Source organism: Lepidochelys kempii, chromosome 1 (assembly GCF_965140265.1).
Source record: "Lepidochelys kempii isolate rLepKem1 chromosome 1, rLepKem1.hap2, whole genome shotgun sequence".
Lineage (NCBI taxonomy): Eukaryota > Metazoa > Chordata > Testudines > Cheloniidae > Lepidochelys > Lepidochelys kempii.
Window position 1 is genome coordinate 196796636 of NC_133256.1, and position 13694 is coordinate 196810329.

At 40.7% G+C, this 13694-nt stretch overlaps 2 protein-coding genes across 9 annotated transcripts in view; one reads left to right on the plus strand and one right to left on the minus strand.

The window, feature by feature from the left end:
- The window catches only part of FILIP1L (filamin A interacting protein 1 like), a 121718-nt gene extending 121303 nt beyond the window's left edge, over nt 1–415 (minus strand). The window contains exon 1 of the mRNA XM_073307517.1: nt 342–415. Within this exon, the coding sequence (XP_073163618.1) occupies nt 342–361 (20 nt within the window). The 5' untranslated portion in view covers nt 362–415. The remainder of the gene's footprint in view (nt 1–341) is intronic.
- The window catches only part of CMSS1 (cms1 ribosomal small subunit homolog), a 371436-nt gene that overhangs the window by 134900 nt on the left and 222842 nt on the right, over nt 1–13694 (plus strand). For 3 of the 8 annotated variants that reach the window (XM_073307642.1, XM_073307667.1, XM_073307633.1), the window contains exon 2: nt 13296–13377. The exons of the other annotated variants lie outside the window; for them this stretch is intronic. In XM_073307642.1, the coding sequence (XP_073163743.1) occupies nt 13302–13377 (76 nt within the window). In that variant the 5' untranslated portion in view covers nt 13296–13301. The remainder of the gene's footprint in view (nt 1–13295; nt 13378–13694) is intronic. 8 annotated transcript variants of the gene reach the window in all.

Here is a 13694-nt window from a genome sequence, read left to right on the forward strand (position 1 = left end):
TCCCTTTTTGTACAGCAAACAAAGAACTACTGCAGGAGTGAAAAACATAGACTTCATCCACCCATCTTGAAATTCTTCCCTTTCTCTTCCAAACTGCCAGAGCCTTCCCCCCCCCGCCCCCCCAGTTACAACATGACCTAATGGTTGACCTTCTCAGGGCTCTTGACAGTTTAGACAGACCACTGACTGCAGCGTACTACACTGTGGCCACTGCAGAGAGATAATCCATTGTAGTGCAGATCGGGCTGGTTTTCTGTAAGGTTAGTCAGCTTTTGAATGGCTTCAGTGTAACTTATAAACTGGAACAAAGTCATTTTTAACTTTTAACTTTGTGTTTTTACCTTTTTACATTGAGCAACATTTTCCACCCAAGTGAAAGTTAGAAGCTTTCTTCTTCTTCTTCTTCTTCTTTCTTTTGAAAATAAAGAGGACAAAATTTTAATAGTACCATGAAGTTTCTAGATATCAACTGTCTCATGGCACCCTAAAAGGGTCTGTCATCTCTTCAGAGCCAGGGTTCTGAACATTAGCTTAATGAGTGGAAAATCTTTCCCTCTGTCAGCTGTACACTATAATAACCACACCAAGAGGACCTGTTTACAGCAGAGAGGTGTTGCAACATGGTTAAACATTCTTCCCTCTTGTAGCAGAGATGGTAGTTCACCATACTGAGGCTACATTAACTTCCCCTATAATCCTCATTGGAGGACAGAGCTGTCAACTGTTCGTATTTCATGGTATATTCTTCCTTTGAGCTAACTCAGGCTCCCCATTACTCTGTACCAACAACTAGAGTGGTACGAGAGCACAGAGTGACAGCTGGTAGCAGCTGGGTAAGGAGAGGAGGAGGAGACCTGACTCAAAGCACGCCATCTTGCATCTCTCTGTGTTAATATTTATCTCTTGTAAAACAGACCCTAGAGAGCAATGGTACTTGTACACTCTAGCTACAACATTACAAGGGGATCAGGTGCTTGCTACCTATTAAGCTTGTCATCATTCCCATGTGGAACTCGTGCTGGCCACCTAGATGATCTCTGCCCATTTACTTGCCTTCAGATGATGTGTTGTCTGCCTCCTTGGTAGTCTTTGCAGAGGCATCTTGGTGTACGTGGCAGGGTGATGATATCCCTGCTTACCAGATGCAGTGCAGCTCTGTAGACCCTGTTGCAGTCACATTGTCAGACCTGAATTGAGTGGGTGTTAAATTGCAGCATTTCTTTTCTCCCCTCCCTTCTCCCCAATCCAGTTGGAAAACCAAAGTTGAGGGAAGTAATTTCTTCAAATAGGTTTGAGACCTTAGGATCTGTTCTCATTGCTGGGGTCTTTAAAATTGTATTTTTTATCTCCTAACATGAATGTTCTTTTACATTTAAGAAAGAAATCTTAGTGATGGGCTAATCTATAGGATCAAAATATGGTCTCCTTAAGAGCCACAATAACAGGTGATTGAATGTTTCTATGACGTTAATTTGGTCTCCACCCTCTCAGTCATATTGTGTGAGAGATGAAACTGCATTTGTCTCTTTGGCAGCAGTGAACAAGCAGGTGGCTCAGAAATCCCCACTGTTTTTGTGGGAAAGACAGAAATATCCTGCAGAGATGACTTCACCACAGACACCGGAGGGTTTTAAGAAACATCCATCTTTTTTTTTTTTCCTTTTCCCATCAGTATTTTCTCTCTTTAGCCAGTGATTGACTTAAAAGCTAACAAAATTGCTCACAGGAGCATGTCTTCCATTAATCCCATGGTAAGGATCCTGAATTGTTGAGAACTTGATATTCCTTCCAAGAATCCATGACTAAGCAAGGAATTATGTGTTTCTTTTTTTAAACCTCTCTTATTTAAAGGGATATGGTCAAAACAAGAGAGCTCTTTTCTTCAACAGCTAACTCACCTGGGAGCTTTCAAGGATTCAGCAAGCGCTTCCGTTCCTCCACCGGGTCTGCAAGATGGAACTAGGTGTCCAGGAAATCTAGGGGCAGGACAGGTCCCCTGGTTGCTCCCCAGTGAGTCTCTTGGCATGGTATCACAGGAGAGTCAAACTGCTGTCACAAGGAGAGTAAACAAGAAACTTGGGTTTTTCTTTGTAATAAGGTCTTGTTAAAACTTGGGACCCCTGGTCTTAGCTTCTCAAGGATCCTGCAGCAGCAGTTCTTACACAATTCAGGAGAGTAGTTATTCAAACCAGGCAAGAATCTGGCTCCAAGAGATCACACAAAATGTTTCCAAAGAAAGAAAGAAAGAAAGAGAGAGAGAGAGCACCTTGAAAGCCATTTCTGTGGTGGAGCCTGGCATGTTCTTTCAACTGACCAATGTTCAGTTTACCATCTCTTCGGCTGGGGGGGTCCATCTGGGTCAAAGGATGATACCGGGTCTTTGAAATACATCGGAGAGAATTCTTCCATAACAGTGTGCTCAGGGTAAAAGGGGTGTGATGCACCCTCCTTCCCTATAAGCTAGGTTCCTTCATCACTATACCTTGCTGAGATCTGGCCCTGGAAGCCAATATAAGCGAGCAAAAGAGCACTTAAAGCACGTCTCCAAAAAAATTCTCCTTGGCTGATGGGTAGACTTGAGTCTTTGCATCATTCATGCCATTCATGTACCAAAGAATCAGGCAGTGGGCCATGGAAATTCAGTTTAGCTTGTGCCTTTCCTCCCTTTTTTAAACCTATGGAGAGCCTGGGAAAGGTCTAGAAGGATCACTTGAAGGTCAGACTGACTGACTGTGCTGAATTGGCATAGGAAGTCTTTTATTTTTTTAACTAGAATTCTGCAGATATCATGCATACCCTCTAACTACTTTTCAATAAGATCTCTTGCTGTCAGTTTTAAATTTTTGAGCATTAATCTTCAGATCAGGGATCTCCAAATCTTTCATAGTGTGGATTACATTTTAATGGAAAGATCGTCTTGCGGATTATGATTACACCAGCCACCTTTCCTTGTATTGTCATAAATCTGTTCCCCTCCCAGTCATGTTCACATGGGCTGTCTCTTCTGTTCCCATTGGCATACATTCTTGCTGTAGCTAAGCAGTTGCTTACATGGCAAAGTGATATTAGGAGATAAATGTGATATATTATTAGCTTCATATAATTCAATGTAACAGTTGGAAACAGGGAGAAAGAGCCAATACCACGTGTCCAGTCAGCCCTCATCATATGAATAGCGAGTACTCTGTGGCTCACCTGTGGCTTGCAGACCACAGTTTCAGAGCCACTGATTTAGAAGCAATTTTATGTTGATATTGTGGTTTGAGAACTCAAGAGCTGGTATTCACAGCATACAGCACTCGGAATGCATGCTACAATTACCCAAAACACATGTCAAAGTTCATTCGCATTATCAGAAATGTTAAGTGCTATTAAGCATTCATGTTTAATTGTTTCTAATCTGTTGAAAGAGGCTTGTTTCCATTTAGAGACTTCAAACCTCCTTATGCATTAGATCAAACTTCATTAACAAAACTGTCCACCCATTCCCAATCTATAGCACCCTTATAGGGCCCAATCTTTTTCTTCCTGAAGCCAATGGCCAAATTCAGAGATGAGTCTAAGATTGTGTTAATTTACACCTTCTGGCACCCCTTACGGTACATCTACACAGCATCTGGGAAGTGTAATTCCCAACTGCTGCATAAATATATCCTATGACTTAGACCATCACCCAAAGACACACAGATTATGTTAGACCTTCCTGTTAGTTGCTTTTCTTGCTAAACCAGTCTTTTTCACACACCTCTGTTTGTTACACCAGCTGTAACTCCTCTAGATTAAGTAAAGGCTTTTCAGCTTTTGTACGTGGATGGTAGTCGGAGGGATGAGAATGTGTACCAGTATAATTTACATGCTGAAGATGCTGGAAGAAAGTAGACTTACTCTGAATTTGGCCCATTTGAGGATTTTGCTATTGATTTCAATGCAAGCAAAATTAGAATCAGTGATTCTGAAGTTAAATCATTTGATACCTGTGTATTATAACTTGGCTGTAAAGTAGTGATGAGTGACAAGACTCTGCCATTATACGGCCCTGTTTTCAGGAGTTTATAATTTTTGGGGAGAGGGAGATAGGTTGCTCTTAATTGAAATTTCTCTTGCTTGTTCTCCCAAAAGTGGCTTGAGGGGAGGTTCGTTTAACTACATTCAATTGCTCATGAGAGATCAGTGTGTGAAGGGAATATTTTTTCACTATTTAAATGATTTCATATGCTTATTTTATATTCAAACACTTTTGAAATAGGTTCTTTCTAATACTTTGAACTTACCATGGAACTTAGTCCTCAGTGAGGACAAGTGCTTTTGATGTGATCTGAAGAAATTTGGTTAGAAAATACAGTTGTAAGCATTTAAAACTATGGGCTGCATTATCTTTTACTCCCTTTTTAACAAAGATGACATGCTTACCTGCTATCTTCAGTATCACCCATTGAAATAAAATGCAACTTTCTTATATTTCAGTTGTTATACCAGGTTGCATTCCAAGTATGTGTATTTTTGCCTTTTTTATGAGCTTAAGACACAGTCCACATTATTTAATATAGCTTTTGTGGTTTACTATTTATTCTGCAGCTGCTGTAAGTTAGCTTTCCATATATAATTATTCTGTAATTACAGGACTATTCAAAGCAAAAGCTGGAAATACTGGTACATGAAAAGAAAATGTTCCTACTTTACAAATTATGTACATAAATGCAGCCTTTATCTATGTACCCTAAAATTAACTGGACAAAAGACAACTGTGTAGCAGAAAGACTCAGGTCCTACATTTTTACAATACTTGAAGATAAATATGACCCATGTAGGTTTATTTTATTTTATTTCATTTTATTAAAGGAGAAGAGAGAATGGTATAGAGAAGGTAGACTGAAAACTTGTGTTTTCTCTTTTTCAGCATATGAGATCAGACATTCAGGAGAAATGAAAGATGGCAAATTCAAAGCTGATTAAACAAATACTTTTTTCAAATGGCCCCCCAATTAATCTGTGGTGCTCTCATTACCACAGGATATCACTGAGGCAGAGAGTTTAGCAGGATTCAAGAAGGGATTAGACATTAAGTGGCAGGTGGCAAACACCCACAGCTAAGTATACAAGGTGACTTTGCCAGAGAGCTGGAAGTTGTGGAGGAATGGAAAATTATATTAGGGTCATAGGAGCAACGAGAGGGAAAACAATGAGCAGACTCCCCCAACATCTTAGGTATCTATACAAGAGGAATGACATAATTGGCATCACAGAGACTTGATGGGATAAATGTTATGATTGGCATACTGGAATAGGGGGTTATAGTTTGTTCAGGAAGGACAGGCAGGGAAAAATGGGAGGAGATGCATTGCACATTAAGAATGTATACACTTGTCCTGAGGTCCAGAAAGAGGTGAGGCGCAGACCAGTTGAAAGTTTCATGGTGAAGATGAACGGGGGAAAAACAGGGGTGATGCTATGGTAGAGATCTACTGCAGACCACCAAATCGGGAAGAGGAGGTGGATGAGGCATTTCTAGAACAAATATCAGAAATATTCAAAACACAAGACCTGGACCTGGTAGGGGACTATAACTGCCCAGACATCTTTTAGAAAAGTAATGGCAAAACACAAAATGTTTACTCAGTTCTTGGAATGTGTTGGGGATAACTTCTTGCTTCAGAACATGGAGGGAGTAACTGGTGTGGGGAGCCATTTTAGACTTTATTCTGACTAAGGGAGGAATTGGTTGTGAAACTTAGGGCTTGTCTACGCTATTGGCTGGATCGACGGGCAGTGATCAATCCAGCGGGGGTCGATTTATCGTGTATTGACACGATAAATCGACCACTGACCACTCTAGTGTTGACTCCGGTACTCCACCTCAATGAAAAGCACAAGTGGAATCGACAGGAGAGCGTCTCCTGTTGACACACTGCGGCGGTAAGTAGATCTAAGTATGTCAGCTTCAGCTACGTTATTCACATAGCTAAAGTTGCCTAACTTAAACCGATTCCTCCCTCCCCCCTGTAGTGTAGACCAGCCCTGAAGGTGGAATGTAACTTAGGTGAATGTGATCATAAGTCATGGGCTTCACGATTCTAATGAAAGAAAGGAGTGAGAGCAGCTGAATAAAGACAAAGATTAAAAAAAACAACAGACTTTAACAAACTCAGAGAACTAGTAGATAATGTCCCCTGGGGGAAAAAATCGAAGGGAATAAGGACTTTAGAAGAACTGGCACTTTCACACAGAGACAATATTAAGGGCACAACAGCAAACTATCCTGATGCAGAGGAAAGTTGGAAGAATATTAAGAGGCTGATATGGCTCCATCAGGAATTCTTTAATGACTTGAAAATCAAAAAGGAATCCTACCAAAAGTGGAAATATGGACAGATTGTTAAGAATGAATACAAAAGAATAGCACAAGCATATAGGGACAAAATGAGAGGTTAAGAGACAAAATGAGTTTCACCTAGCAAGAGACATAAAAAGGCATTAAGTAGAGGTTCTAGACATACATTAGGAGCAAGAGAAAGATGAAAGAAAGTGTAGGTCCACTACTTAATGAGGAAGGAGAGCTAATAACACATGATGCCTCACCAAGGCTGAGGTGTTTAATGCCTATTTTGCATCAGTTTTCTCTAAGAAAGTTAATTGTGAGTGGATGCTTAACGCAATTAATATTAACAACAAGAGGGAAGAACGCAAGCCAAAATAGGGAAAGAACAGGTTAAAGACTATCTAGATAAGTTAGATGTATTCAAGTTGGCAGGGACTGACAAAAATTTACCCTAGGGAAAAGGAACTAACTAAGGCAATCTCAGAATTCTTAGCAGTTATCTTTGAGAACTCGTGGAGGCTGGGTGAGGTCCCAGAGGGCTGGAAAAGAGAAAAGATAATACCTGTCTTTAAAAGGGGGAGTGAAGGGGATCCAGGAAATTACAGCTTAACTTTGATACCTGGAAAGATACTGGAACAAATTATTAAACAATCAGTTTGTAAGCATCAGAGGATAATAGGTTGATAAATAACAACCAACATGGATTTGTCAAAAACAAATCATGCCAAACCAACCTAATTTCCTTCTTAGTGGCGTAGTGGATGCGGGGAAGCCATAGACTTAAGCTTGTTTTCATAAGGTTTTGGACACAGTCCCACATGACATTCTCATAAGTAAACTAGGGAAATGTGGTCTAGATGAACTTATTATGAAGTGGGTGCACACAACTGGTTGAAAAACCATACTCTGAGTAATTATCAATGGTTTTCTGTCAAATTGGGAGGACGTATCTAGTGGGGTCCCACAGGGGTCAGTCCAGGGTTTGGTACTATTCAATATTTTCATTAATGACTTTGATAATGGAGTGAAGAGTATGCTTATAAAGTTTGTGGATGACACCAAGATGGGAGAAGTCACAAGAACTTCAGAGGACTGGTTTAGAATTTAAAATGATCTCGACAAATTGGAGAATTGGTTTGAATTCAACTAGATGAAATTCAGTAAAGACAAATGCAAAGTCCTTCACTTAGGAAGGACAAATCAAATGCACAGCTATAAAATGAGGAATAACTGGATAGGGGGTAGTACTGCTCAGGGGGTTAGGGTGGATCACAAATTCAATATGAGCCAAAAATATGAAGGAATTGTGCAAAAAAAAAAAAAAAAGCTAATATTGTTCTGGGGTGTATTAACAGTAGTGTCATAAGTAAGACATGAGAGGTAATTGTTCCCCTCAGCTTGATGCTGGTGAGGCTCATCTGGAATACTGTGTCCAGTTTTGGGTGCTAATCTTTAAGAAAGGTGTGCACAGATTGGAGAGAGTCTAGGGGAGAGCAACAAAAAATGATAAAAACATGAGTAGGGCCCTACCAAATTCACAGTCCATTTTGGTCAATTTCAAGGACATAGGATTTTTAAAATTGTAAATTTCATGATTTCAGCTATTTAAATCTGAAATTTTATGGTGTTTTAATTGTAGGGATCCTGACCCAAAAAGGAGTTGCAAAATTATTGTAAAGGGGGGTTCGTGCTACTGCTACCCTTATTTCTGCGCTGCTGCTGATGGCGGCGCTGCCTTCAGAGCTGGGCAGCTGAAGCGTGGTGGCTGCTGGTTGGGGGCCCAGCGCTGAAGGCAGAGTCATCACCAGCAGAAGCACAGACGTAAGGATGGCATGGTATGTGTGACAGGGTCAGGCCAGATGGCTACAGGAGGGTGATAGAAGGCAGATATATTAGCCCCAGGTTAAGTAGGTCCCTTTTCCCTGGGTAAGGTAACAGGGAAGGTTCCAGAACAATCAGGAACTTTCTGGAAACAATTAAGGCAGATTGGCTGCAGCTGTTCTAATCAGCCTATCAAGAAGCTGCCAGAATCAGTTAAGACAGGCAGGCTAATCAGGGCACCTGGGTTTAAAAAGGAGCTCACTTCAGTTTGTGGTATGCGTGCGAGGAGCTGGGAGCAAGAGGCGCAAAAAGCTAAGAGTGAGAATGCATGCTACTGGAAGACTGAGAAGTACAAGCATTATCAGACATCAGGAGGAAGGTCTTGTGGTGAGAATAAAGAAGGTGCTGGGAGGAGGCCATGGGGAAGTAGCCAGGGAGTTGTAGCTGTCACGCAGCTGTTACAGGAGCTGCTGGAGACAGCTGCAATCCACAGGGCCCTGGGCTGGAACTTGGAGTAGAGGGCGGGCCCGGGTTCCCCCCAAACTCCATCCCCCACAATTCCCTGCTTGATACTGGAGGAGTTGACCTGGATTGTGGGTTCACGAAAACGGCCAAACTGAGGCCTGCCGTGAATCTCCGAGGTGAGCAAATCCGCCAATAAGCACAAGACCCACCAGGGTAGAGGAGGGACTTCGTCACATATGGTATTGCCACCCTTACTTCTGTGCTGCTGCTGGCGGTGTGGTGCCTTCAGAGCTGGGCACCTGGCGAGCCGCTGCCACTCTCCAGCCACCCAGTTCTGAAGGCAGCTTAGAAGTAAGGGTGACAATACTGCCACCCTCCCAAAATAACCTTGTGACCCTCCTGCAACTCCCTTTTGGGTCAGGACCCCCAATTTGAGAAACATTGGTCTCCCCTGTGAAATCTGCATAGTATAATGTAAAAGCACACAAAAGACCAGATTTCCTGGTCCGTGACATGTTTTTCATGGCCGTGAATTTGGTAGAGCCCTACCACTGAGGAGAGGCATATTTCGCATATTTAGTCTTGAGAAAGGAAGAGTGATGGGGGATCGGATACGTCTTCAAATACATTCAGGGCTGTTATAAAGACGATAGTGATCAATTATTCTTCTTGTCCACTGAATGTAGGAGAAGTAGTAATGGGCTTAACTTTCTGCAGTAGAGATTTAGCTTAGATATTAGGAAAAAGTTTCGAACTACAAGGCAATTAAACGCTGGCATAGACTTCCAAGGGCGGTTATGGAATGCCCACCTTTGGAGGTTTTTAAGGACAGGATAGATAAACACCTGTCAGGGATGGTCTAGGTTTACATGGTCAGAACAGGTAGATGGACTTGATGACCTCTCAAGGTCCCTTCTTCCAACCCTATGTTTCTATGATTTGTATGGATAACAAGAATATCCGGGGTTGGAAATCAAATATTTTTTTAAAAAGTTTTGGAAGGGATATACGCTTTCGTACTTCAGGGCATAAGCCAGACTGTTACTTATCAGGGTTAGGCTTAAGCAGAATCTTTCCCTATGGGCAGGTCATTCCATAACTGCCTACTACAGGGTTTCTTATACTTTCTTCTGAAAAAGCTGGTACAGGCTACTGTCTTTGACAGCCTATTGGTGTTAGTGCTACATTGTAATTATTTATACAAAATTGTATCCACTGGATAGTTTCTTGCAGTGCTACTTAACTGGGCAAAATATATTCATGTTTAAAACATCTTTTCAAAGCTACCATATACAAAACATTATAATACAGTATAGAGAACAATTCTGTAGAGAGAGGTGGACAAAAATGAGGTGGACAAAAACTTCTTGCTAATCTGATCTCTCCCTCGATAATCCAGTTTAAGGAACAAATGGTTTTATAATGTCAGATGTATAGTTCTAGGTGAAATAGGAGGAAGTAACCACCAGGTTTTTGGATTTTAGTGTTTTTATTTTTAAAAAAATATTTTTTTTCTTAAAGAAAAAGGTTGTTAAGGCCTCTAAGTGCACATTAGTTTTCTAACCATTTGTGTCCATCTCTGTTCCCACCATTATTCATTTTTGCTGTGGAGTTAGAGATAACACTATATTCAAAACATAGCAATGGGAGCTCTACTCATGAAGAAGAAATGTAGAATGGGCAACAGAGATTGCAATCTGGATTGAAGAATAAAACTGTACCCTTAATTCAGTCCAGTAAGTGCTTCCTAATTTCCAGCTCCTTTTCTTCAGGGATAGTTTAACAAGCATAGCTTTGCTGAGATCTTTCTCTGTGTGGGAGTGTTCTATTCAGCATTGCTCTCCTGCACACATGAATATAAACCACAGGCTTCTGAATATCCTGAGAATAGTTTCTTCAAAGGAAGATCAAAAGTGTTTACTAATGTCTGATGAGGCTGCGTGCCTGTCTTGCTCATGAACTCATGTCTATGCTGAGCATGTTAAAGGACAATCAGGATCATTATTCTACTTGTTTGATCATTAGCTACTTAGTTTGAGCGTAAATGACTCTTGTTTAGAGGGGGGAAGAGGAAGAAAAGCCCCACAGATGTCCCATAATTTTAACAAGACATGAATAATACAACTGTGCACAAGCCCAAATCTCTGTTGTGCTTCTCTTGCATTGTGTGGGATGATCTACTTGAACTTCAAACAAAAATACTTGGAGTTTTTCATGTTCAAAAGTTCAAAATATCCAGATTTGGTTTGCAAGGATTCATCAAAACTTCGATTTTTGGCTTGCATGGGTATCTGGATTCATGTAAACCATACAAAACTGTGGATCACCCAAGTTTGCTCTAAAAGTTTTGTCAACTTCTCTCAAATCCAGCATTCTCAAACTTTTGAAAGCTTGTCCTCTACTTTCAGAAAATGGATCAATTTGTGTTCTACCCCCCCATCCATTCTGCAACTTTGCCCTGTTTTAAAGGCCTACCCGTCTTTATTTATGCATCTTCTGTGCCCTTTTCTCTCTCCTTTGTACCTCCTATGAGAATGCACCCCACTTTTAAGACTGCTTAGAGCAGCATTTCTCATTCCAGACATTTTATACTGTACTCATCACCATGGTATCTAAGCATCTGGATTTCAACAAAACTAGGTTGAGATTCAAGTTTGTACTTAATCCTAGGGTGTTGGATTTCATAACAGATTTCACACAGCCCTTAATGACCTTATTCTGCAGCCACCTAGAAATCTGAAAGTAACCATCAAAGTTCATTCAATCAGAAATTAACCCATGTAAGTTTTCTTCTGTACTGTCACTTGAGAGCATTCATCTAATTCATAATCTGGATTTTCCTTTTTCATTATAAAGCTCCAGTTCAGTTAGTTTATGTTCAGTGAACCACTACATCGTGCTGTAGTAATTAAAGGAATATTGTATTATCACAATTATTCCCTTCTGTATATATACTGTAATACAGAAGGTGTGATCTCACATGTTATTGTTCTCTGGTTTGTTTATTAAACAGTAATAATAATAATGAGTTTATAATTGTAAGTTAACACCTAGTCATGATTATGCCAGACACAAATAACGTGGCCAAGTTGGACAACAGAAGTCTTTTGTATTGTATAAGAAATATGCTGTAAAGCTGCTTTCCTGGATCTGAAAACTAACACAAAATAGAAACGTTAAAAGCATTGCAGGGTTTTTCCCACCCTTACTCCTGCCCTCATGGAAGGTCATCCAGTATTTTCCATTTTTCCCCCCAGATTTAGGGCCCAATTTTTAAAGGTGCTGAGCACCCACAGCACCTTTTGAACTGAGACCAATGGGACTTGAATCTGTCAAGATCAGGTCTTCATTCCTCTTGATGACCTTCCGCCCAGAGAGTGCTAGATCCTGTTCCCTGTGGCACTGCTTAGGTTAGTCAGATGGAAGGAGTGTTGGAGAGTGACATGAGTTTGTTGCCTGTCCTCTGAGGAAAGAATCCTGTTCCATCACGCACCCAGCTCTTGCCAGTTTGTGACACAAACACTGATCCTCTGCCAAAGATCCACTAGGACCAGGTCATCACGACATGCCAGCATCACAGTGATGATACACTGGACTGTATCTATTTTTACTAGGAGGCCCGAGATGTGCAAGGTACAAACATCATCTATGAAGTTGTGAGCATTCTCATTTCTCAAATCCAGTTGGAGTTGAGGGTGCTCTCTACTTCTGCATGATTGGGACTTCAGATTGTAATCTCTTTGAGGGCATGGATTCAGTGCAAACCGTCTATTGATTTCATTGACAGCAGGACCATGCCCCCTTTTTTTTTCTACTTTCTACCTATTGTAAAGTGCATGAGGCCCTCGGCAATTAAATAATAATGTGAAGAATATAGACGTCTCCATGTAGCTTATCACTTCAACTCTATTGTTGGTTGCTGTGTTTTTGCAAGATGTATTTTCCCTGAGATTAAGTTTTTCTCATTGCCTAAAATGAACCGAAGTAAAATCATGCCTTTGGCTCTGAGTGATTGTTTATATATTTTATATGGTTAATATTATTAATTGGTGGCTGTGCCTGTACACGTTTGGCAGGCAAACAAAGGGGAGCATGAAAAGTGCAGATTTTGAAGGGTAACTATATAAGGTGAAAATTCTTTTTTGTCTGTGTTCAGATTACAGGTTTTATAAGCCATGATATTCATTATTATTTATTGTAGTAGTTTACAGTTTTAGACCCTTCAGCCCTCTTGGGAATATACCCAGCTCCAATGATGTAACTTTGGAAAATGCAATAAAAATCCATTGGAAACCACAGCTTTCTAATAGGAAGTTTCTTGAAAGCAGTAAAATTAAATTGCCTCCACACTGAAAAAGGAAGTGGGAATGGTTTTCTGTACGCAGGGTAAAATTGCCTCTTGTATGTCCCCAATTTTCTTGGTTGAAATATTGTGTATTTAGGTTGTCATCTCTGGTTGGAGGGGAAAGAGGTGGAACTTGTAAATTTCTTCTGTTATTAGATAGCAGACTTCGCAATTCCACGACATAGGCTTCATACTTAAGGAAGTATGTTTCTGATTTGCAGCCACAGCTGTGACTTCATCCTGTTTCTGATTATGTTGTAATTCAGTCTTCTGAGGGTAACATGTATTTCAGAGGCGGCTTTGAACACATTGTCATTTGTTCCTTTCTTTGTTTTTCCACTTGTTCAGATAAAGATGGTTGTGGACAATTCCTATCCCGATGGCTGTTGGGAGCCAGGGGGAAAACACAGAGAGACACATGGGTGTGCAGGTATATTATTTTAAGGCTTTGATTTTCCAAGGGGCCTGAGGGCACTGCAAGTATATGGGACTCGGTTGCCTTAACTCCCTTAGGCCTCTGCAAATCCCAGTGTAAATTCTCATTGACTTTCAGATATATGCCTGATAAATTTTAAACAAAGCTCTGATAATTCTCAGCGAAGCTGTCTGGCACCAGTACAACAATGTTAGGTGGAGCGATGTTTTGAAGTATCTTTTTTGACACAGAAAGGAGTGGTGGTGAATTTTCTCCTGGCCTATTGCTTGAAGCTGGCTTGGTGCTTGATAGCCTTGTGGAACCAGATGGGT